This window comes from Lepidochelys olivacea (genome assembly GCF_965140295.1).
Source record: "Lepidochelys olivacea isolate rLepOli2 genome assembly, chromosome: 2".
Classification (NCBI taxonomy): Eukaryota; Metazoa; Chordata; order Testudines; family Cheloniidae; genus Lepidochelys; species Lepidochelys olivacea.
In genome coordinates, this window is record NC_140412.1 from 189,246,426 (window position 1) to 189,270,653 (window position 24,228).

Below are 24,228 nucleotides of genomic sequence, written 5' to 3' on the forward strand. Positions count from 1 at the left end.
TCATAATAAAGATTACTGTACACACACATACACACATGCATAAATGAAAAGGAATCAAGATAGGTAGGATGAAATATTGGCCCTATTGATGACAAAAGGAGTTTTGCCATTGACTTCAATGAGGCCAGGATTTCACCAATAAAGAGCAAAAAAGGTGTTTGAGTTATTGAAGCTAAGCTTTCTGATGTAGGTTATTGTCACAGATACTGGCTTGTTTTTGCATGTATTGACAAGATCTGAAAGCCACAAAGTCTTTCTAATCTGTGTAGATGGAGTACATGCCTATAATGATGTGTGCCAAAGAACACCTGGAACACTCATGCTTTTATAATTTTCATTTCTTGTTTTTACAGTCCATCAGCATTGCCCAGGCCTGTTCATAGAAGCTGGCAATTAGTAACACAAACTAAACCTGCTCAACTTGCTTTGCTCTTGCCACACATGCATTTGTATATCTCTCTCCCCATCCAAAATATTAACAGAGAAGAGAGTAGTAAGAAAATACATAATGATGCGGGGAAGTATCAGAAATATTTTCTCAAGTTCCAAATTAGTTTTCCCTGTATCAGAGGTAGTAAAGACAAATGTGGGCCATCCCAATGAGTTCTGTTTCAGACAGTACATGCAGTTGGTACATTATGTTTGTAAAATTTTATAGTGTGTTAAGAATTTTGTTTTTTTCTCTTTAAATAGTAAGTAATTGAGTGTGTCTGAGAGTCTCCCTCTGCTGATCTCCATAGGCTGTTGACCTCTCTACCACCATTTTAAAATTATAACCATAGGGATGTGGTTTGTTGTTGATCTGAATAAACAAATGCTACTGGTTTTTGAAGGCTATGGTGAGGACAATCATAGTATGTGCAGTTCTCTCTGTCTCATGGTAGGAGAAAATGCAAATAGAAATATCTACCAATAAATAAAATAGCATGAGACGTGTTTGCAAACACTGTACTTCATCCTTCCTGTTCCTCAATTCCTGGAGCTGCCAGGGGGCAGTCTGGGCCCTGACACAAGTAGATCTTGAAGCCACAAGGACTGCTGTAAATTTTGCCCACAGTAACAGCTTCCAAGGGGCTGTTATACTGGTCAGGTGTCGAAGGAGTGCAGTGGCCATGCCACTGACAACCTCTTCCCTGGGCAGGGACCAGGATGGAGTGGCAGAACTGGTTATGCTGATTCCAAGCAACCCATAGATTCACACGGGGAGTTCACAGTTACCTAGTTAGGGCAAATTTTACAGGTCCTTTCCACCCCTGGAGCAGCACAAAGACTTGTATCGGGGCTGTGAACCTGGCCTTGTACTTATTGACAAACTGGGAACACACTTAGTCTCTGCAAAAACTTAGTTTAAGACTAGGTGTACAACAGGTGGAGAGGACAGGGAGAGGTCAGGGTAACAATGTAAATAAGATTGCAAGCTATTTGGGTCATAAGTTGTGTGTTTGTACAATGTCTAGCACCCATTCTGTCTGGGGCTTTTAAGGAATACTGTAATACAAATGATTATGCAAACTTAAGGTCTCTCACCATCATAACACCAACTATACAGGCCTGAAGAAAGGAGGAGTATTTATATGTATATAAAAAATATGGGCAAGATCAAGTGACTAATCAATTTCCATTTTCTATAAATGTATGTGGTTTCCTATAAGACTGAAAAGCAAAGTGGTTCTAACCCTGTTCCATATGAATTGTGAGTGGCAAATTAGGTGATATGCTTTTATTTAATTCATGTAGTGCTTATGAGAAGATGCAGGACTGACAGCCTTGGAAACTGAATAACATACCGGTAGTTTCCATAGGTAGGTGTGACATGGGCAGCATGTACCTGTAGTTATATCAGACGCATACAGTGAAGGTGTATCTGTAGTTATATCAGACCTCAAGGAAAAAGTAAGATGACATACCATTATGGGATCCACATAAAGTGCCAAACTGGTAAAAAGAGAAGTCCAAGGTACATGTGCAATGGTGCACTTATATTTCTGTATACAATTACTGCAATGGCTTGTGAAAATCAGTCATTTGGCAACAGAAATGAGTACTTAAGACACCTAAATATCTGTTTGTATTTGCAATTATTTGCACTCACAGTATCCATACTTGTGAAAGTAATTTGAGAGTGCATCTGAATATGGTTCTGGGGTCTTTCTTACTTTCTGATTTAAAAAAAAGCTGATAAAATAATTTTTTAGTGTGAAAAGGTCCCTCTTTGTTTACCCAATTAACAATTTTGCATTTTCTCACCATATCGATATAATTTTCCTACACAGACTGCAAGCTTGTAACTCACTTTAAACCTGAACATGGCAGGAGAAAGCCATCCCCTTCAAAAGAGAGGTTAATTGATTTTGAAGTGACTCATCAATTAAAAGTCGCAAGTTGTGAAAAATTGGAGAAAACAGTTCAGTGTCATGAAGCCATAGACCTTAAGAAGAGAAAAGATTCCTGATCTTTCCAGATAGTGTAAAACTATGCCCAGTTTTTTCAATTGTCTGAGAATCAAACTGGACAAAAATCAATGTGAGTTAAATCAGAACTCCAGCTCCACTCAGCTCATTAGCACTGTAATAAAGTGCTTTTGGTCATTTTTGTATTTCATACATTTTCCTGCATGCTAAATGCACTTGTCTTTAGCAGCACTGTATTACCTGAACAGCTATTCAGTATTTTAGGGAATAATGATATTTACATATCAATTATGATGTTCTTTTATGACTCATCTTTGCTTAATAGAATTGAACAGAGAAAGCCTGCTGTTTGGTTATTAGCTTCATAAAAAAAGTCATTTTGAAATTCTTATTAAATCGCAATGAATGTACAACTAAACTGAGATTTAATTACATTTTTAATTAAAGGAACAACTACTGATTGTAAGTTATTGAACAATGTTTTATAACCAACCAAAACAAATCACCATTATTAAAAGAGACCTTCAAACTATTTGTTAGGAACATAATGAAACCCTTAAAAATAAAACAGGTCAAGTCACATGGAGATGTATTATAGAAGAAAGAATAAAATGTGTGAAAAAATGCTTGTAAGGTTCTCATTATACCTATTGTATTAATATTTATTGTCATCTGAAAACCACACAGAAGACAAAAGATTATGATTATACATCAACTTTTCAATAAGAGTACAGTATATTTAAATTGTTTTTGTCCTGGTTCTATTAGCTAAAGAATGATTCCTCAGCTCAACCAGGTTTTTTCTACATAGCCTTTACACTAGGAGAGATCTAAAGTCTTATGTCTCAGCAGCCCTCAAGCAACTCTTGGAACAATAAGCTTTACCAATCAGTTTAACTTAAAAAAAACCCAAAACCCATTTTGGCAAAAGCAAATGGCATTGCTTGTTGTCAGAAGTAAGATAGTACTGGCAAAAAGATAGCCATAATACTGGCAAGTGCTATCCAAGGCACACCACACGGCTCAGCCAGCTCACTTCACACCTGATCTGCAACTTCTTTATTGATCCTCTCACAAGCTAGTTGGATGACATGGGTAAATTTCCTAATGGAGGGTGAAGCACATCATTCTGTGTTCCAATGATCAAATTTAGACATGGAAACCCTATTTGCATGGGCAAATCTGTACACTCAAGTGCTATTGCACAAAAATTGGTCATGTATGTTTCTCAAATCTATTTGAAGCCTCTTTGAAAATTTGTCCCTTAAATTTGTTTGTTTTAGTTGGTCTCGATTTAAAATGTATATAGGAAACTAACAAAGCTAATCATTTTTCACTAAAAAAAAGTTAATTGTGACCAGTTGCTTAACACAATATGAACAGAAAGAACACAAGCCAGAAAAGAAAAAGAACATGTTAAAGAAAAGAAAAAGAACATGTTAGTATTCTTTAACATGTTTAAGAACATGTTAAAGAATACTAAGATAAGTTAGAGGTAGTCAAACCAGCAAAGCCTAATGAAATTCACCCTATGGTACTTAAGGAACTAGTTGAAGCAATCTCAGAACCAATAGTGATTACTTTTGAGAACTAATGGAGCAGAGGGTGAGACCCCAGAGGACTGGAGAAGGGAAAACACAGTACCTATCGTTAAAAAGAGGACCCAGAGAATTATAGACCAGTGAGCTGAACTTTGATACCTGGAAAAATACTGGAATAAATTATTAAACAATTAATTCATAAGAACCTAATGGAAAATAGGGTGATAAGTAACAGCCAACATGGATTTGTCATTCCAAACCAGACTAATTTCCTTTTTCGATAGTTACTGGCCTACTGGATGGGGGGAAGCTACAGATGTGATATATCTTGATTTTAGTAAGGATTTTGACATAGTCCCACATGACATTCTTCTAAGCAAACTAGGGAAACATGGTTTAGACTAAACCAGTTATGCACCTACCTTATAGTAATTCTAAGATCATACTCAAAGAATGATTATCAATGGTTTACTGTCAAAGTGGGGGGACGTATCTAGTGGGATCCTGCAGGAGTCTGTCCTGGATCCGATACTATTTGACATTCTCATTAATGACGTGGATAGTGGAGTGTATGCTTATAAAATTTGCTGGCTACACCAAACTGGGTGGAGTTGTAAGCACTTTTCAAGACAAGATTAGAATTCAAAATGACCTTGACAAATTGGAGAATTGATCTGAAATCAACAGGATGAAATTAAATAAAGACGAATGCAAAGTACTACACTTAAGAAGAAAAAAATCAAATGCGCATCTACAAAATGGGGAATAATTGGCTAGACGGTAATACCTCTGAAAAGGATCTTGGAGCTCTAGTAGAGCACAAATTAAATATGAGCCAACAATGTGATGCAACTGCAAAAAATACTAATGTTCGGGGGGGGCGGTATTAACAGGAGTGTCATATGTAACAGACAGGTGGTGATTGTCCCACTCTACTCGGCACTGGTGAGGCCTTAGCTGGAGTATTGTGTCCAGTTCTATGTGCCGCACTTTAGGAAAGATGTGGACAAAATGGATAGAGTCCAGAGGAGAGCAACAAAAATGATAAAATATGAGGAAAGGTTAAAAAAAACTGGGCATTTTTAGTCTGAATGACGTGAAAAGATTGCAAGGTCAAACACTCAAATGTTAGGAAATGCCAGAATGTATGGTGCCCATGCAAGCTTAATTCATCTGTCTCCTGCGTATGGATGATTATACAGCCTTCCCTACATGATCACAAATGTTTTTCCCCACAGGACCCCTGCCTCATTCAGTGCATAGGATGGTTATTGCTCTAAGGTTGAATTAGGGTTGTGTGGTGAATGAGGCTGGTGTCTGTGGATCCCTGCCTCAGTAGTTGCAGAAGTTGGAAAATACGTAGTGAATGAGGGAGGGGATTGCAGGAAGAGAAAGGATGGTCTTGTGATTAAAGCTGTTCAGAGCGAGAAAAGTGTTTTATAATTTTGGTTGGTCCAGTGTGTCGTCTTCGTTTACAGTTCTATAATTCAGAACACAAACTACAAAAATATTCTGTATCTCTAGGTTGAGAAATAGAGGTGGATTATTGAACAGTAAATTGAGATGTTCTGATATAAACCTCAGGAGTGTAGAAAGGCTGAAGTACTTGTGATAGCATGAATACCTAAGCATGGATGTATACATAGATAATGAATTTACTGTTTTGTCCAATTAGTAGGAAAGATTTTAGTTAATGCAAAGAGGACCCCGTTCTTTGTATAGTGTAGCTATAGGCTGTTTGGATTACAAGTGCAAGTGGCACTCGTGTAGTAAGATAACTGCTGGCACAGCTTCTGGTGGCATGCAGTAAATACAGCTTCTCTCTAGCTTTAAAAAAAGAATATTTGTAGGCATATCGGCCTATGCCTGATCAGTGTTAAATAGGGCCAGCCGCGGGATGTTAGAAGTTACAGCTCCCTGCCAAATTTTAGGACTCAAAATTGTGATTTCAAGCAGTAACTTCTGAATTATTAGAATGTTCAGCTAGCCAACAGTAAATGATGACCATTCTTTCTGATTCTTACCCTTCCCTCTATGGCCAACCCATATCCTTTGCAGGTGGCAACCCATATCCAGATTTTAGTAATTTCCTGGGATGTATGTGGAATGTACCAATAGTGCTGCTTAAGCAAGTATTCAGTGTCCACCATGTGAAGCATGTGATTCCATTTTGTGTCACCCTTTGATCTTCCCATCAGCATGATTAACTGATCAGGAAATGAGAAGCCACTTGCAGCTTCCTGGCACATCAGTAGTTATAGTTCTTGGGGAGGGGGAACAGTAAACTGGTCATTATAGAGCACTGTGATAAAACAGGTTCAACACATATAAGCGTTACAAGGTCAGCTGTAACCAGCGTTACTCCACCATAGAAAGGCTTGCAGGATTTGCCTTTCATTTTTATGTTGTATAAACAGTAAGGTAATTTTGTTGCCCTGTACACTTAGTGTTTCTTGTATCTGATAAGTGGTAATGGTCCCATCAGGAAGGAACAACTTGTATGAGCAATTCCCACAAAGCAGTGATGTTAAACTAGCCTCCTCGATATGCTCATAACAAACCTGACATTTTATAATCCAGATAAGTAACCTGAAGGATGACTGATACAAGGCTGACTGTTCATTTTCCTCTCAAGTGGGGGAAAAAAATGATTGGGTCCTGAAATTTTCCCTGAAGTTCAAAATAAATGGATATGCTCTTAGTTGCATTGATAGTAAAAATGAAAACCAGTTACTCAGGGTTAGTGGACTGTGATCTGTGAATTTTCACACATGCAGGGATACAGAACAAGAATGAATCTTATTTAAGACACTTTAGACATTCTTCAGTGTAGCAGCCGTGTTAGTCTGTATTCGCAAAAAGAAAAGGAGTATTTGTGGCACCTTAGAGAGTACTCCTTTTCTTTTTTAGACATTCTGCAGTTAAAATCCAATCTTGTTCAGTAAAGGGGTTTACTTTTGTTGGGTTTGTGTAATGCCACATGCCATTTAAAACTGTAACAATTGCTATGACTTGTTTCTGTCCTCCTCGCCGCTTCCGCCCCCCCTACACACAAAAAAAAAAGACTAAGAAGAATTTCTCCCTAAGCCTTTGATAACTGTTCTTTCTTTTCATTCCAGATAACTTCAAACAAGAAGCACTCCGAGAGCCTGAAGAATGATGGTGACAGTCTTATCCAAATTCTAGAGAGACTGGCCCAAACTGCCAGGTGAGTTCCCTCAGGCTTTCAGGAATTTCCAGGGCTGAGAGCACTCCCCTCCCCTTTTGTCTGAGATGGTCTTCTCTTGTAATCACCTCATGTGCGCTACAAGCTTCTCCTGTTACCAGCCCTCCCCTCCCATACACTCCTGTCCTCAAAACTCCCTTTATTCAAAGTTTTCTTGCTTTTTTTGTTGCTGCTGTTGCGGTGTACTTTGATCCCAGATGTGGCTAGGCCATAGGTATGTCAGACACTTTCTTTTTTTTTTTTAAACCGCTCACCTCTTCATAACCAGATACTGGTTTATTGTTCCCCTATACAGTGTACTGGCAGCACAACATGGCTTTGTGCCCTTTCTCAAAGTAATGGTGGTGGTAAAAGCAAAATCCTTTCAAATGCACAGCTGAGGAGGACAAGAAATATTCTTCTAAGAATGCCGAATGTCTTTCAACTAAGACTTAAAACTGAGGTCCTGACCACTTCTGAAAAGTATCTTGGCATTCTTTGTAAGAATAGAGGTGTTAATCCCAGTGGCCTGGTCAAATCCCAACACTCTACCTGCCTAATTCCCCTTGCACTCTCAAATGGACACATTTTTGTGCTCTTTCCCTTAAAATGTTGTTCTTTGTTGCTGTGAACTGCTAGGCTGCATTTCACTGCTGGGTGAAATGGTTCCCATGTAAAGTTTATAGATGATTTTTTGCAATGCTTTGGGAATCTTCCTGGTGTCCTTTGTGCACATAAATACAAGCTTTGTATGAGTCAATGTTGTAGGCTCTGTTCAGGTGTGGAGTTATGAAAATTGGCCTCTCAACTCTATTGTAGAGTAAGTTGTATTATTTTTTGGAAGGGGGGAGATGTTTGAGGAAATGTAACAACCACTGGTACCGTGATGGAGGGGTTTGTGAAGCTGTGGGATAGAAGTGGTGTGGAGAAGGAGACAGAGCTTTCCATAAATCAAGTTTTCAGAAATCTGCTTTCCCTCTTCTGTATTCAAGTGCTGAGTTGCATTTCCTGTTATCAACTACATTACCAGAGTAAAATAAAATGGCAGATCCCCCTAAAAGAGACACTAGCACCATCAGCTAAAGACAGTGACAAGTTCTTAAAATTCCTTTTCAGTCTCTGCTGTAGCATTATTTAGTTAGTTAACTAAGGAATTATAATTCACTCCTTTAACCCTTTCTAATCTTTGTCTTGGCTTCCTCTAATTGTTTACAGTTTTAAGCTTTCTTTACACAAGAAACCAGACACAACTGTTTATTTAGGGCCCTCCTCTGTGCGCCTTGCTCCAGCAAAATGCCCATTGGGCTAAATCCTAAGGAGCATAGAAGCTCCTACCCAGCCTGACCAATCCCAAGGATGGTCAAATTGGCACTGTAGTTGTGGAGCAACTCCTCAGCTGCCCCATGGTCTAGCCCTGCAGCAGCCACAACAGGTCAATGGGAGCTCATGGAAATGAAGTCCTCTCCCTGTCCTCTGTGGAATTTGCTTCTCTGGGACCCTTGACGCTAATGCTGTCTTGTCTAGACTCTAAGTTGCTACAACTGAGGTGGAGCAACAGGAAGGGCCTGAGAATCTGTGGGCTCTAAACCCCTTCAAAAATGGTGTTTTTGAGTCTAGGGGGTTCTGCAGTCTCTTATGTATAGGTTCCCTCTTTCCCAAAATGTTTGCCAGTGCCTAATAAACTTGGCACCAGCTTCTCAACCATTCATTGAAACCTCCAAGCTCCTTCTGCCCAGCTGGGCTGTGCATCAAACTGGAAGCATTTCAGAGAAAGCTACCACTAATGCCCTGGACCTATGCCTTTTTTCTAATAGTCTAAATTTAGCTGCCAGACCTCTCCTATATATATGTACGAGATTTAGCTGATATAAGAATGCTTCTGCCTTTCAATTTCATGAAGACCAGTTGTAGTCCTTTACGAAATCTCCCACTATAGTGGAGGGAATGAGAGAGGCCCCAACAGAATAACATGTATGTCATGTTTAAATAACATGTATGTCATGTTTAAATAATCCACATAGAATTCATTTCATCTCTTCATTTTGCACTTCAAGATTTGTGGTTTTTTGCTATTCATTTTTCCAATAAAGAGGATGAATTAATTTAAAGAAAGATGTTCAGGTAATAAGGCTTCTGGTTTATACTGCTGCTCAGTAAGAAACTCCTTCTAAAAGGAAAGTATGGATCAACAACTCAAGCAGCGTGGTCAAATACATGTTCTTAGTCATTCAATTGATGCATGTCACAAGCTGAAGCCAAGGAACCAATGAATCCATATTGACCCACTTTCACAAGGCAGGAAAAACTAAAGGTCAACTGCAAAACTAAGCTTGAAACTATAGTAAATAACAAAATTGTCAGACACATAGATGAACATAATTTGTTGGGGAAGAGTCAACATGGGTTTTGTAAAGGGAAATCATGCCTCACCAATCTACTAATTGAGGGGGGTCAACAAGCATGTGGACAAGGGGGATCCAGTGGATATAGTGTACTTAAATTTTCAGAAAGCCTTTGACAAGGTCCCTCACCAAAGGCTCTTAAGCAAAGTAAGCTGTCCTGGGATAAGAGGGAAGATTCTCTCATGGATCAGTAACTGGTTAAAAGATAGGAAACAAAGGATAGGAATAAATTATCAGTTTTCAGAATGGAGAGAGGTAAATAGTGGTGTCCCTCAGGGGTCTGTACTGGGCCCAGTCCTATTCAATATATTCATAAATGATCTGGAAAAGAGGTAAACAGTGCGGTGGCAAAATTTACAGACAATACAAAATTGCTCAAGATAGTTAAGTCCCAGGCAGACTGTGAAGAGCTACAAAATGATCTCTCAAAACTGGGTGACTGGGCAATGAAATGGCAGATGAAATTCAATGTTGATAAATGCAAAGTAATGCACACTGGAAAACATAATTTCAGCTATACATATAAAATGATGGGGTCTAAATTGGCTGTTACCACTCAAGAAAGATCTTGGGAGTCAGTGTGGATAGTTCTCTGAAAACATCCACTCAATGCTGCAACAGCAGTCAAAAAAGCAAACAGAATGTTGGGAATCATTAAGAAAGAGATAGCTAATAAGACAGAAAATATCATATTGCCTCTATATAAATCCATGGTATGCCCACATCTTGAATACTGTGTGCAGATGCGGTCGCCCCTATCTCCAAAAAGATATATTGGACTTGGAAAAGGTTCAGAAAAGGGCAACAAAAATTATTAGGGGTATGGAATGGCTGCCATATGAGGAGAGATTAATAAGACTGGGACTTTTCAGGTTGGAAAAGAGACAACTAAGGGAGGGTATGATAGAGGTCTATAAAATCATGACTGGTGTGGAGAAAGTAAATAAGGAAATGTTATTTACTCCTTCTCATAACACAAGAACAAGGGGGCAACAAAGGAAATGAATAGGCAGCAGGTATAAAACAAACAAAAGGCAGTATTTCTTCACACAACACAACAGAACTCTTTGCCTGGGGGTGTTGTGAAGGCCAAGACTATAACAGGGTTCAAAAAAGAGCTAGATACGTTCATGGAGGCTAGGTCCATCAATGGCTATTAGCCAGGATGGACAGGGATGGTGTCCCTAGCCTGTTTGCCAGAAGCTGGGAATGCGCGACAGAGGATGGATCTCTTGATGATGACCTGTTCTGTTCATTCCCTCTGAAGCACCTGGCACTGGCCACTGTCAGAAGCCAGGATACTGGGCTGGATGGACCTTTGGTCTGACCCTGTATGGCCGTTCTTATGTTCTGAGGTCAAGATAGCTCATAGTTGCAGTAATTGTTTCACTAGACCAGCAGTGGTTTGTGTGGGGTGAACACCCAATCACAGGTTGGAAAACTATTAGCAGACAAGAGAGGTAGCAAACCACTGCACTCACTGATGGAGGCAGTGAACTGGGTCTGAAAAGTGCAGTGCTATGTACAGCTAGGACAATTCTACCTTTCCTGTAGCAGGTTAAAAAAAAGATACGTCAGCAGAGTTGCCTCCATCTGCTGACAAACTCACCACCCCCCCCCAAGGAATGTGCATTGAAAAGAAGCCAAAGATTTGAGACATTTTTCCACCAAACTATTGAAGAAAATGTAATAATTACGTCTTTCGTTTTTCAGAGCGAGACTTAGCAGGGCCCCAAGCAAGCAGTTCTGTAAACATGAACTCAAGGGATCACATTGATACGCATGCCTTGCTCCATGTTGAAATATCCACAGTATCCTAACAGAAAATTGGTTTACACAGGAGTTATCCAAAGTGGATTCCCTCATCAGGCACTTTCCAGCACAAGTGAAAGTCTCATGTGTAGGACAACCACAGAAGTTAGATGAGGTGTTTTACCTTGAAGATTACTGTCTTTGTTTTCTTCTTTCCCAGCTCCCATGCCGATATTGCTGTTGCTGCCTTGGCTTTTGAAATTCTTAGAACAGTTGGACGCTAAAAGATGAAGGCTACCAGATCAATCATCACTCCACAGGCCTGACTGTGCACAAAACACTGGCACGGTGAATTCCTCAGTCTTATTGTAGGATGTTTTTGAATGAGTGTTGTCCTAATTTGATAAGAAAACTATTGTGTGTATGTATTCACTGGCTTATCTATTTAAAAGGAAAAAGCGGGGAAAACTTGCTATTAAAAGAATAAGCATTTGTCCATTATCTTGCTTACATTAGCACAACCTATGGTTTGAGGGGATTTTTTTAAGTGTCCTACAGCCATGTTTTGAAGAATATAAATTAGAAAAATTTTATTTCTTAATTATTTCACAAATATGTTTGGGGGAGAAACAGTTCTCATTCCACCTGAATTGTGGTACATTTGCCAAGTTTTTGATCAGAAATAGAATGCCTTAGCTGATGATCCTCATTTGAAACATCACCTATAACAAACTGTAGAATACTTTTGCACATGTAAAGATTTCTGAAGTGCTTTGCAAATGTTAATGACTCAATCTGAAAACACTGCAGGGAGTTAGTATCATCCCCTTTTACAGATGGAAAATGAGCACAGGGAGTGAGTGATTTCCAAATGTCCCACAGAAAGTCTGGGATGGAGCCAGGAACAGAACCCAAATCTTCTGGCACTAGTCATGTAGTTTAAAGGCAATTTGTAAAACCAAATACAGTGTTCCAGTTAAAAGGGTACAATAAATGACTTTGCACTTCTATATTGCAGTGATTTTTGGTTAACCATTGCCTTACACACAAGTCAACTTGTGGCACTTTTCTTAAACTATTTTGATATACTTCAGTATGTTCCAGATTCTGTTTGGTCTATAAGGAAAATACTGTTAATTAAAAAATTACAAACTGGGAAAGACCAAGCTACCTCCCTCACTCTCCTACTTAATTTTTCCACAAAGTTGTGCTCCTTTTGACACATTTGCCACAGTAATGATTATAACATTACAAAATTAGCATTAATTTCACAGGAGGGTTAAATGCCTACTCTGACATTTGCCTGCAAAAGTAAAGCAGTAGAACAGCTACTGAATTTAGATAAGGCATTGCAGCTTGTTAGCAATTGTTTACATTAGCAGCTCCCATACAGATATTGTTTCTTGGGCTTTGAAATTCTCTGAGTTAGACATGGAAAGATCAGTGCAAGTATCACACCCTACACATTATAATCACTTCTTTTTAATTAACAATAGCTTGTTTACAATGGCAGGAACTGTTAAGAATGTTGCATAAGTCACTAGATTTGTTTTTAGTCTAGTTCCTATTTAAGTGACTGGGAGTCCTTCAAAATGTACATGGTAACTACTGACTGAATAGCTAGCCAGAGTGCTTCATGCCATTCCCAGTGCCTCCCTCAGTGACTTACAGAGTATCCTTAAACTAGTGAAAGTACATTTGAAGCCCAGCCTTGTGTTCTAACTGACAGGTATGCATCCATGCCCTAGCAGGCTGCCATGACATGTATAGGTTGCATTAAGTGGCTAGCACTTGCAAAACTGACTTGTTAGGTACCTATTATGTTTCGCTGGGCAGCTCCTGTATTTATGCTGATTTCTCTTGTGTTTGTCACTTTAGTGTAACTGATTTGCTAGAATGAACCCTAGTTTTTTCAACCTATGCTATTTTAGGTGGGTATTAAAAGATTCTATAGAAAAGGTTATTTTCAAACCATCTGATCTGACCTTACACTAATGTGCACTGGGCTCAAGTTTGCTGCCTCTGCAGGCTCAAGTGTGTTGTCAAGGTGGTGACTGCAAGCTAAGGCTCAAAGGAATGGCTTTTTTCTTCATCTCAATCATACTGAGTTGTTTTACTGCTGAAGCCTAGACTAGATGCTTCCAAACGCAGGGTTTGACTCCTAATTTCCTGAGCTTGAGTTTTGGAGCAGGTCCTGATGCAACATTAAATGCAGCTGGCTAGTTGACCCCCATCTTTTTAAATATATACATCTCCTTTAGCATACCACTGAGGGGGGCTTGCTACCCTCACAGGAGCTGTAGCTACCAGGAATCAGAGAAATTGTGACACTGAAGCATATCCTGACCCCCTACATGGGGTAATAGGTAGTAACATTCTTCAGTAAGTTGCCTGTTTTATCTCTGCTTAAAAGTAAGTTGTCAACAGCAACCCTTCATATTTAATTGCAGTCAACTGGAGGAAATCTGTTCAAAACATTACCTCTCATGGATTTCTGGCAACAGTCCTGAGTGGCTGCAATACCAGCATTCCCTCAGCAGGTCTGCCTACTGCTGTGTCCCTTTCCTGACAGTGGATAAATTATACCTCTCAACCTACCAGTAGGTGACAGCTGCCCTCTTGACAAGGACTTGAAGGCATCCACTGTGAAAGGCACAAGCTTTCACAGCTTGTGTTAAAGAGCTAGGCTCATACAGAATGCAGTCACAAACATCCCCTTTGTGTAACATACATCCTCTGCAGATTACCCCTGAAAAATGTTGACAGACTAGTTAGTTTTAAGAAAGGAATAGGAGGACTTTTTTTTTTAAACTACATCCCTCAGTTTAGGTCAATGGCAGACTATGGGGTGAAACCCTGCGAACACCTTAGCTTAGACTTGTCCCTCAGCTATGGGCTTGCTAGCCCCCTTGTCATTTTGCAGCATGTTATACTCTACAGTAAGTGTGTGTTTGTTTCCATCCACGGCTCTGGGAGAAGTGTGCTCCAGTAGCTTGAAAACAAACTACCTATCCAATCAAAAGCAAGCTTACTACCTGTACAGGTAGTAGCCTAAGCTCTAGCTTTAATTTAAATGAGTAGAGCATGCAGCAGTTTACAGTTAACTCACTTGTAGGGGAGGATGCATACTCTTGGAAAGTTTCAGAGTAGCAGCCGTGTTAGTCTGTATTCGCAAAAAGAAAAGGAGTACTTGTGGCACCTTAGGGACTAACCAATTTATTTGAGCATGAGCTTACATCCAATGAAGTGAGCTGTAGCTCACAAAAGCTCATGCTCAAATAAATTGGTTAGTCTCTAAGGTGCCACAAGTCCCTCCTTTTCTTTTACCCTTGGTAAGAGTGACTCACAGGTTTATGAATACAGGTGCTTGGGTAAGATCTGATCCAACTTTCTGTACCCTGAGCAAGATGGGAGGTGTTTTTAGTGTAAACTTATTTTGCTGACTCCACAATGGGAAGGGAGAAATGCCACAAGTACACACTTCGGGGGGGGGGGGGGAGGGTTCTCATGTGTGTGCTGTAGATGGTAGTGCCTGAGTGTGAGAATTGACAGGATAGCAAAGGACATAGCCTGTTGCAATAGTGCAAAGCATCTGATAGTAAAATACCTTTGAAATATTTTCCTGTCAGCTTTGTTTGACAAATATTTACATAGAAAAGTTAACTGAAATCTGTAACAAAAACTTTAGTGGAGCAAGTAGCTCTATCCTCAGAGGAAGCAGATATCTAAATTCAGATCAAGGCAGAGGCATAATTAGGCCACAGCTCTCTTCCCTTGAATGAAAGACTTGTGTTCTACAGTTCATGAAATTTTTTTTCATGCAGAATTAAGAATATCCTTATTAGAGGATACTTGCTTCTTGGTGTAGATGGTCTATATTCTCTGAAATATGGCAAGCCAAGTTTTAGGCACAGGCCAAATGCTTGTGGGGCTGGTCCTTAAGTTTATGCTTGACACAGGCTCAGTTCATTTAGCAGCATTGTACCTTTGAATCTATAATTCTTCATGTGCTTGGTATTACCATTTGCTAGAGCAAAGTAATTAAAAAACCCACTAAAGCCAGAGGTGATTGGATACTTGTTTCAGGGTTGATGATGTTGTGTATATACACAAGTATCAAGATTGTTAAGCAGTGGTAAGTTAACTCAGGGGAGGACTGCAAATAGTTTGCTTAGTCACACTTGACTAATTCTGCTAAAAAGAAGAAATCTCCATGATTTGGCCTGCAGCACTGGTTCTTCTAAACTGAAGAGACTACTGAAGTTGCTTTGTTTTTGGACTGCAGTTCAGTCCTGTTTGATTTGGGCCATGCTACCCCTTCCTATGCAAAATATGCAAATTGCTGTAGGAAGTTAGTTGGGGGGGGGGGGGGGAGGGAGAGAATCACCCTGCAGATTAAAGCTATATGTTTCCCATTTCAAATAATCTGAGACAGCTGAGTGAATTAAAAGTTTACTTTAATCCTTTAACCACTTTTGCTCATGAAGCATCTGTGTCACAGCAGGCTACAATAACTTTGGGATAAAAGGCAACTGGTAAACTGTCCAACACAAGGTTCCGAACCAACAGTTCTTAGTGGCCCCTACCCAGACACATCCCAGATAAAGTTTTTGATCAAAAACATGAAATAGATCCACCTGCTTATTTTAAGCATATTAAAAAGGAAACTAATTGGACCATTTCTATTTTTATACAAAAAGGCTACACAATGTTACACTTTATTCAGAATACAATTAGTGATTATGAATTAGTGTTCTACACCATTACTCGATCCTTAAAAGTTAGAAACTGCTGTAGCATATTCACTATAACTTAAACACTACGAGAGACTTTAAAAAAAATCCTAACAGTTACAGCAAAAAGAAAAGTCTACTTTCAAAGCAAGCAAGGTCAGTACCATTACAGAGGTTTTAAAAAAAAAATATTTTTTTTTTTTTTTAAACAAGCAAGGCTAAGGTTTGATAAATTCCATCTTGTGATTCTCTTGTGCATTCTTCATTTCTGAGTCACTCCCAAAATCCATTTGTATTACTCCTCGACCAAAAAGGACCAGAACAAAAAGTTTACTTCAATTGTTCCCATAGGAAACTCAGCTTGGTTAGTGTGTCAGGCACTTTCTGAGATACTAGCCCACCCCTCGAGCCCTCTCAGCAACGCTACAGGCCAATCACAATGCAAGTTCATTCAGACGATACAGCTGTGTAGGAAGAAAAACAAGGACCTGTCAGTGCTGTAGAGTTATTTGCCCACATGTTAAAATTGCATAAAGCTGGAGCACAACACACTGAAGTTAATCACTTCCACACTTCACAGCAGGAGTCAGTTCAAGTGCACAGAAAGTACGAGCTTCAACATACTCAAAATTCAGTATTTTGATAGGAGTTGGACCCATTTAAGCCATTCCCTCCCTGCCAACCAAGTCCTCAGTTCACAAGGTTGTTTTATTCAAGTTTGAGCTTCTTACCTAAGGACGATTTACAGGTCAGTATCGAACCAGGCCAACTGATTACTGTCACCTGGAGGCAGCCCATCCATAAGATCCTGGGCATGTCCCAGATCTGGCAGCCCATCAACTGGGTAGTCAGCACCAGGGTGGTGGCCACCCATTTCATGCTCCATCATAGGGTCCATACCCAAGGCATCCTGACCATATCCGCCAGAGTGGAAAGAACGGTAGCTAGGATCTAAGAGTTAAGGGTGGCAGGGGAGGGAAAAAAGCAGAATGTTAACAGATGTTAGATGCATCAAAAGCTGCAAATATCAGGGATAGAGAAGATTGTTGTAGCCATCTAGTTTCTTCTAGTTCAGCCCAGCTGAACACACAAATTTATTGCCTGGTCTAATACCCATCCAATTGAATGAGACAGCCTTTCAGTGTGGCTCTGCAGACAAAGCATACTGCAGTCAAAAGCATGAGCAAATTCCAGCCAAGCCAGTAGTCTGCATAAACAGTACTGAAACCCAACACAGCAATACTGCAAGAGAACAAGCCTGCTAACTGCAGATTTGCTTCTTAGGTTGCTAGTCAAAATGCCTTACAATCCTTAAGACATGATAGCGTTCTTCAAAGCTGTAGACTACCAGGGTACAAAACACCACGCTTTGTTTTAAAGGAAAACTGTAATTTAATTCATATTTAGAGTAAATGGGAATGTTCAGAAACACCCAGTGTTGTTACTCTTCATAGAGAGGATCCTCATTGAGACTCCCCAGCACAAGGACCACCAGTTTTCTGTTTAAGAGAGAATACAACTAACTGAACAGGATGTAGAATGTTGCAAAGCTAGTTATTACTTGCTATTCAAGATGGCAGTTTCCCATCTGACTGCCAATTTGTGGTATTGAAGTGAAGCGATAGATTTGCTTTTCTCAACTGGCATCTCCTGTATTACTTGCAGTTCTCCTTTAAAGGCACTGAATTTAGCCAGGCTTAAGTTTATTAGGAAATGAGGGAAATGGAACAGACATACCATCTGGACGGTATCCAAGAGGCTCTCCCTGGGCACCAATATCAAGTCCAAGATCTGCAGTCTAAAGAAGATGTGGAGTGTGAAAAGCAAGAAAGGAGGGAGAGTTAAAATTTCAGTGACAAGTTTTCATCCATGAGTTGTACCACATGTAGGCAGTTATTTAATTTTAGACCCAATATTTAGGTTTAGAGTTTTACCAACCTGATATCTCCCTGTAAGCTGGATTTCAGACAGACACTCCTGTTTGCCACAAATCCTACAGCATAGTTTTGCTTAGAACCAGAAAAAGTTACAGGCCCTATAATTTGAGGGCCATATAAGGGCTTGTCTATGCTATGGAGTTAGTGACATAACAGTGATGCCACAGCACTCTGCACAGCGTAGATTCACACTACAGCAACAAAAAGGATTCTTCCATTATGTAGCAACTCCATCTCCCTGAGCAACAGTGGCTAGGTCAACACAAGAAAGCCAAGGTTGATGGAGACAATGTCTACACTGAGGGGTTAGGCTGGCATAACTGCAGTGGTCAGGGGTGTGGGGGGGGGGGGAACACTACACCCCTTAGCAACATAGCTAACTCAGCTTAAGTACAGACCATGCTGAAGATGGGTTTTTTTGGGGGCCGTTAAAGTCTAACACACTACACACACACACCCCCAAACACCACACCATACACTGTTTGGCCACCTATGAATATACCCACTATAGAAGAATGCAATGACCTGCAGATTTTATAGTATTTGGTTAGAAAGAGAGAGTCCTGCAAACAGAAGAGGTTATTATTCATTAAAGTAGTAATAATTCAGTGGTTTAAGCCAGAGGTTCTCAAACTGGTCTGTGAGCTCCATTCAGGTGGTCCATGGATAGTTCCCTCTAAGATGTATGCCTGGATGGCCACACAAGAGAATGGAGGGCAACCAGAATGGAGGGAATGCCTGGACCCTGGAGAAAATGCATATGTAAGGGGAGGGAGGTGAGAAGGAGGAGGAGATATGGGATGCAGCTGCTGGGAAGAGACCCATCCCTCTCCCTCCCAGCCCAACTCAGGGGCTGCTGTGGTCAGGGAGGAGGGCACATCCATCACATTAGAAAATTAAGACTACTGATATTAAAATGAGTTGTGTGCTTTTACTGGTATAACAAAAAAAGGTTTTTTAAATAAGCGCTTTGGATAAAAACGCTATAACAGTTATCTAACAGTACAAACATTTGGCAAGATTAAGGGGTCCGAGACCCTCAGCAATTTTTAAAGTGGTCCATGAAAAAAAAAGTTTGAGAACCACTGCTCTAATCCATAATAAGATCCTGAGTGGCCACTCAAGTTTATCCTATACCAGCGTCACAGAGAAGCTTTGTCTGATTTTGTCCCTTCTCCTTACAGAGGGATCAACAGGGAGCAGTAAGGAGCAGCTACAGTATAAAGCATCTCCTTTACTGCAGGTTCAGTGTTTCTCCTTTGCTCCAGCCTTGGGCATTGTATTGCTCTGAAAAAATGCCTTGTGGGCAGTACCATCTCGAGAACCTTCAGAGCTTCTCCAGGACCACTCATACTCCCCTGTCCTTAAACAGTCAAGACTGCTTCAGATTGTGCGCTGTATACCTTGGGACCAGGTATCAAAAATCATTGTGTTATACCTAGAAACTACTCATTTGAAACCCCAGATATTTAAGTAGATCAGGAAATGTCTAGGAAGACGCGATCAGGTTTTATCTTTTAATTTTTTTATGGCTTGTGGACTCCTCTGTGCTAACCCCAGAAGCTTTTGTTTTGCTTATAACCTTTAAGCTGGACCTCAAGAAATTGATGCTTAACCATTGTAAAAAGAAAAGGAGTACTTGTGGCACCTTAGAGACTAACCAATTTGAGCATAAGCTTTCGTGAGCTACAGCTCACTTCATCGGATGTAGTTGCTCTTTTTAAAAATCTAGCAATAGATTAAGTTCCCAGATGTATTTTCTTCCTTTTGTTTTAAACTTTACTTTTTAAAAAAAAAAAAAAAAATTGGATGTGTGTCTTAAGAGGTTTTTGCACGTTGTTTAATTAGCTGGTGGCAACAGCTGATTTCCTTGTCAGCTCTTCCAGGGTGGGGGAGGACTTGAGGGTACCCCACAGGAAGGAATTCCCAAATGCACCTTCCTGGGTTCAATGGGTTTTTGCACTTGGTGGTGGCAGCATCTACCAATCCAAGGTCAGAAAAAAAAAACCACACCAAAACTTTCAAGTTTACAGCTTAATACAAGGCTGGAGTGGCAAGCATTAATTTTTAGTGTCCTTGCGGGCCCCCACCTTCTGCACTCGAAGTGCCAGACTGGGGGGAAAAAAAAAGCAGGCACCACCATGAAGAACCCAAAATAAGGAACTTTAACATGCCACTCACTTATTGTTCTGAAGCACTACACCAGCCAAAAGCCTTTAAAATAGAGAATGCGTGTGGGTGAAACTGTTATACTTGTAACACTATTTAGATGATGCGTGTTACTTTGTGACTGAGCGCTCATCTCAGTCCTTTGTAAGTGAATAATCCAGAAGACAGTTTTAAGAGAACGACAGCTACATTTTTACATTAATTACCAGATCTAAACTGTGCAATTTCATCTTGTTAGGGGCAGTGCATTTTAAAAACAGTCAATAAATATGCCCAGCCTGGCCAAATTGTTGCAGCTTATACAGTTGGCAGAAGCAGTTTTGCCAAGAAGTTACTTGACCTAAACCACAATACAGAATAGACTAAGAAAGGAATTACATAACTGGTAAAGATTTGTAATTTTTTTTTTTTCTACAAACATGTACAGAGGCCTTTAGAATCTGGTCTGACAATATCCCTTCAAGGTATACCTAGGGAAGCAAAGACTGAGTCAGTTGCTTCATTAGTGTTTCTCAAAAGCAACAGTTACAACAACAAATACCATGATAACTAGGTCAAGTTTGTGTTTATTGGGATGGGAGCAGGGGGAGGAAGAGGAGAGAGATCAGGCCAAGTCACTCTTGATATCTGATGGGGGGAGGGAGGAGCTGGGGAAGGAAGAAAGGAAAGGAGAGAACCAATTCCAGCTTGAGGAGGAAAAACAGGGTCACCACAGTATACACACTTAAGCCTTTTTTTTCCCCCTTTTAAAAAAGAAAAAAAAAACACAACCTGCTCTTGGATGTGCTGTGCTCAGACAGGGGAAATGCAGCCTGGTTCTGAACAGTCTAGAAGGCTCTCCAGTAGCAAAAGGGAGAAAAATCTGAAGGCATCAGAAAGGTCACATGGGAGTGAAGGCTTTTATAGGAATAGGAACAAAAAACGATGCTATAACTCACCTCATTCCAAGCCATTGGTTCAGTTCTGAATAGAGAGCTCGTCAACTCAACTGAAAGCCGTTTCTTGTAATCTTGTGGTTTATCCTCAGACATTCTGAACAACACTGCAGCTGCATATGTTGCTATTGAAAGCAAGCAATAGATTTTGGTACAGCCCTTGCCATTTCAATGATTAAGCTTTCTTATTTTTCTTCACTTACCAACACCTTCATTTCTAGAGTGAAGCAGTTCTGTTAGAGGAGCAGTAGCTCCCTCGGCTTCAATGGCTTCAGCTGCCTCCTTATCTTGAGCCAGTTCACAGAGTACTCCTGCAGCTACTCTCTGGATATTCTCGATGGGAGAATACAGCAACTATAACCACACAAGTATGTGAGCGTAAGTGTTTGGACTTTGATAAACATGCCATTTTGAGGACAGCTACAGAATAGTGGCTAGAGGTAACTACTTTAGTGCTACTAAACAAAGGGGTCTAACCAATTTGGTAAGCCATCCTCCTTTCCCCAGCAATAAGTAGCTAGCTTAATATCAATATTGAGCTAAATCTTGACAAGGATGAGGTGCAAGCTGCCTTTAGTAGACTGCAAGAGGGCAAGTTCCAGAGCCAAAAGTTCACTTCAAGGAGGTGAGCCAGGTAACAGAACAAAATGAGTATTCTGGCAGAACACAGCCACCATCCCACTGTAATAGAAGCCCTCAGGATGTATCTGGTTCCCTGTTAGTCAGGAGTGCTGGGATCATTTCCTTAGTCACACAGGCAACTGATCTGGGCTCATCAGTATAATGCTGAATTGATGGGCCAGATACAACATTAAAAGGTCGTGTCCTAAGGCTTTTTTCATGCCAGGAAGACAACTCTCAAAAGTTATCACTTACCTGCACAAATAGTGGAATGGTATTTAGACCCCGGATTACAATTCGATTGTGAACATCTCGTGCAAGGATATGAAGGGCTCCAGTACAGCCTTCAACTATCTCCTCCATACGCACACCCTCCTGTATAGGGAAATATACATAAAGGCTAGTATTGTACTTTTAAGAGGTGGAAGATTTTAAACTGTTAGGATTGGAGTTTGTTGTAGCGTTATTGTCTAAAGGGGGCCATCTGGGCCTCAACAAGTTTGAGTATGCTTTCCTTTAGTTTGTTGCACTGGCAGCTGCTACGACAACTCCTCTCTCCAGGCTGAGAGTTAATTTGTGCACTTAATGCAGTCTGTGGTCTATCTATTGGTTACAGCAGGCTTACTGGTGTGAGCTTACCAGGCTACTTACTTGTGCATTAATTCTATCTTGGGAGACAGGGATAGAGGGCCAGGGGAAGAGGAGAGGCATATACAGATCTTCTAGTGGCAGAGAATCTTCAAGTTACAGAAGTGTTTAGTGCGCACTCAAGTTCATATACCGGTCAGTGATGTTATTCAACATTTCAGATTAATTTTGGTGCATGTGTGTGCATAGTTCTGGTAAGACAAGATTGTTGAGTAGCAGGTGATGTCCCTACCTCTGGTTAGTTGGAAAAAGAAATTCTACTCTTCCCCCGATTAGGAAACAGGTGCACAGTCTACACCTAATAACCTTACACTAAATCTCTTGCTCAGTAAATGAATTAAACAGGCTCTCCCAGACTCCCCAGGGATCCTCAGCTTTAGGGGAGACTGTCTGGACAAGGTGTGCAAGAGCGTATACATGACTTATCCAGATCTGTCCAAAATGCTAGTTGGACTGCAGAAAGTAGGTGCTTGTTACAGACTAATTAATAGTGAATTAATCTCAACATTTATAGCAAGTCATTTTAAGGTTGTAGAAAACCTCATTTTCTGCTATGCTTAGACATAAGTAGCATGCCTTGACTTCCAAGAGGAAAACATCCTGCAACAGTGTCTTGTTTCGCCACTACCTCTTAGTAACTTACCACAAACTGCTGTTGGGTTCCACCCATAGATGTGCGACGCTGGGTATCCTGATGTGCTCTAACCAGCAACTGAACTAGCCTTGGAATGGCACCTTGTTCACGCAGGGGGGCATGATTGGCTGGACAGAGAGCAAGATTGCGGATCAGGCCAACAGTAGCCTGCAATTGGGAAGAAAAAAAAATTAAGAATTTACAGCAGTGAGTCTTAATTCTGCTGTTGTAGCGAGCAAATCCTTGCAAGAGCTATTTTCAAGCTGTTTAATGCCTTGTCTACATTGCCACTTACAACACTGAAACTTACTTTGTTTAGTGGGGTGTTAAAAAGCACCCTGAGCGATGCAAGTTTCAGCGTAGTAAAGTGGCAGTGTAGACAGTGCTCCAGCACTGGGAGTCACATTCCCAGTCCTGGCATCTCTTCCCTTCATGGAGGTGGTTTTATTACAGTGCTGGGAGAGCTCTTTAATGTCAGTGTTTAGACATACCCTACGGTTAGTCTTCCCACCCATCCTAGACAGGTAACCATGGATGTTCTCCTGTAGCTGAGCTTGAAGACAAGGTTCAAAGCAATCTCAAAACTCAAGTGTTGAATACACCACATTCTACTAATACGTTGTTCACTTCACTAAACATGTTGCTACATATGCAACAAGTTTATATGTTTACCTTGATCAGGGGCCAGTGAGATGGTGGGTGTAAGAGTTTAACCACCACTGGAAGTCCATAGTGAAGACGTACTGCATTTTGTGCCATCTCAGCTTCCTGATGTCTACTAGTGAGGTGACGAAGTGCACAGATAGCAGGTTCTGTGATGTCTTCCCGGTCACCAGCCCGAAGAACAGTGCGCACAAGAGCCTCAATACCCCCAACTTGGCATACCATCATCTTGTTCTTATAGTTGTTGCAGGTAAGGTTAGAAAGGATGCCAGCTGCACAGGTTACAACATTGATATCATCTGACCCTAGAAGCTGAACAAGTGTTCCTAGAAGGCCTTCCATGCCCTCCTGTAGAGAGGGAAAGAAAGTGTTGTAAACTACCACCAACCAGTGTTGGTTTTGTTCTTGATCCCTAGCAGAACCACTTACCTGCTTAGTTGCAGCATCTGAAAGATTTCTGAGAGTCCAAAGACAATTCTGAACAAGACGTTGGCTTGGATCTGTAAGGTGGAGTCCCAAAGCCTGCATCCCACCTAGAACAAGATGCAAGTTAACTCTTCAGTGTTAAGCCTACAGC

The 24,228-nt window shown here is 40.5% G+C and overlaps 2 protein-coding genes across 2 annotated transcripts in view; one reads left to right on the forward strand and one right to left on the reverse strand.

Moving 5' to 3' along the window:
- ULK4 (unc-51 like kinase 4) overlaps positions 1-12,321 on the forward strand; it is a 381,762-nt gene extending 369,441 nt beyond the window's left edge. The window contains exons 36-37 of the mRNA XM_084619802.1: positions 7,072-7,160; positions 11,532-12,321. Coding sequence (XP_084475928.1) covers positions 7,072-7,160; positions 11,532-11,595 — 153 coding nt within the window. The 3' untranslated portion in view covers positions 11,596-12,321. The remainder of the gene's footprint in view (positions 1-7,071; positions 7,161-11,531) is intronic.
- Positions 12,322-15,751: 3,430 nt separating this feature from the next.
- Positions 15,752-24,228, reverse strand: part of CTNNB1 (catenin beta 1) — a 31,043-nt gene continuing 22,566 nt past the window's right edge. Inside the window, exons 8-16 of the mRNA XM_084620600.1 lie at positions 24,081-24,184; positions 23,661-23,999; positions 22,998-23,156; positions 21,962-22,081; positions 21,289-21,439; positions 21,089-21,210; positions 17,782-17,842; positions 16,776-16,995; positions 15,752-16,508 (exon numbers count right to left, since the gene is read on the reverse strand). Of these exons, the coding sequence (XP_084476726.1) occupies positions 16,787-16,995; positions 17,782-17,842; positions 21,089-21,210; positions 21,289-21,439; positions 21,962-22,081; positions 22,998-23,156; positions 23,661-23,999; positions 24,081-24,184 (1,265 nt within the window). The 3' untranslated portion in view covers positions 15,752-16,508; positions 16,776-16,786. The remainder of the gene's footprint in view (positions 16,509-16,775; positions 16,996-17,781; positions 17,843-21,088; positions 21,211-21,288; positions 21,440-21,961; positions 22,082-22,997; positions 23,157-23,660; positions 24,000-24,080; positions 24,185-24,228) is intronic.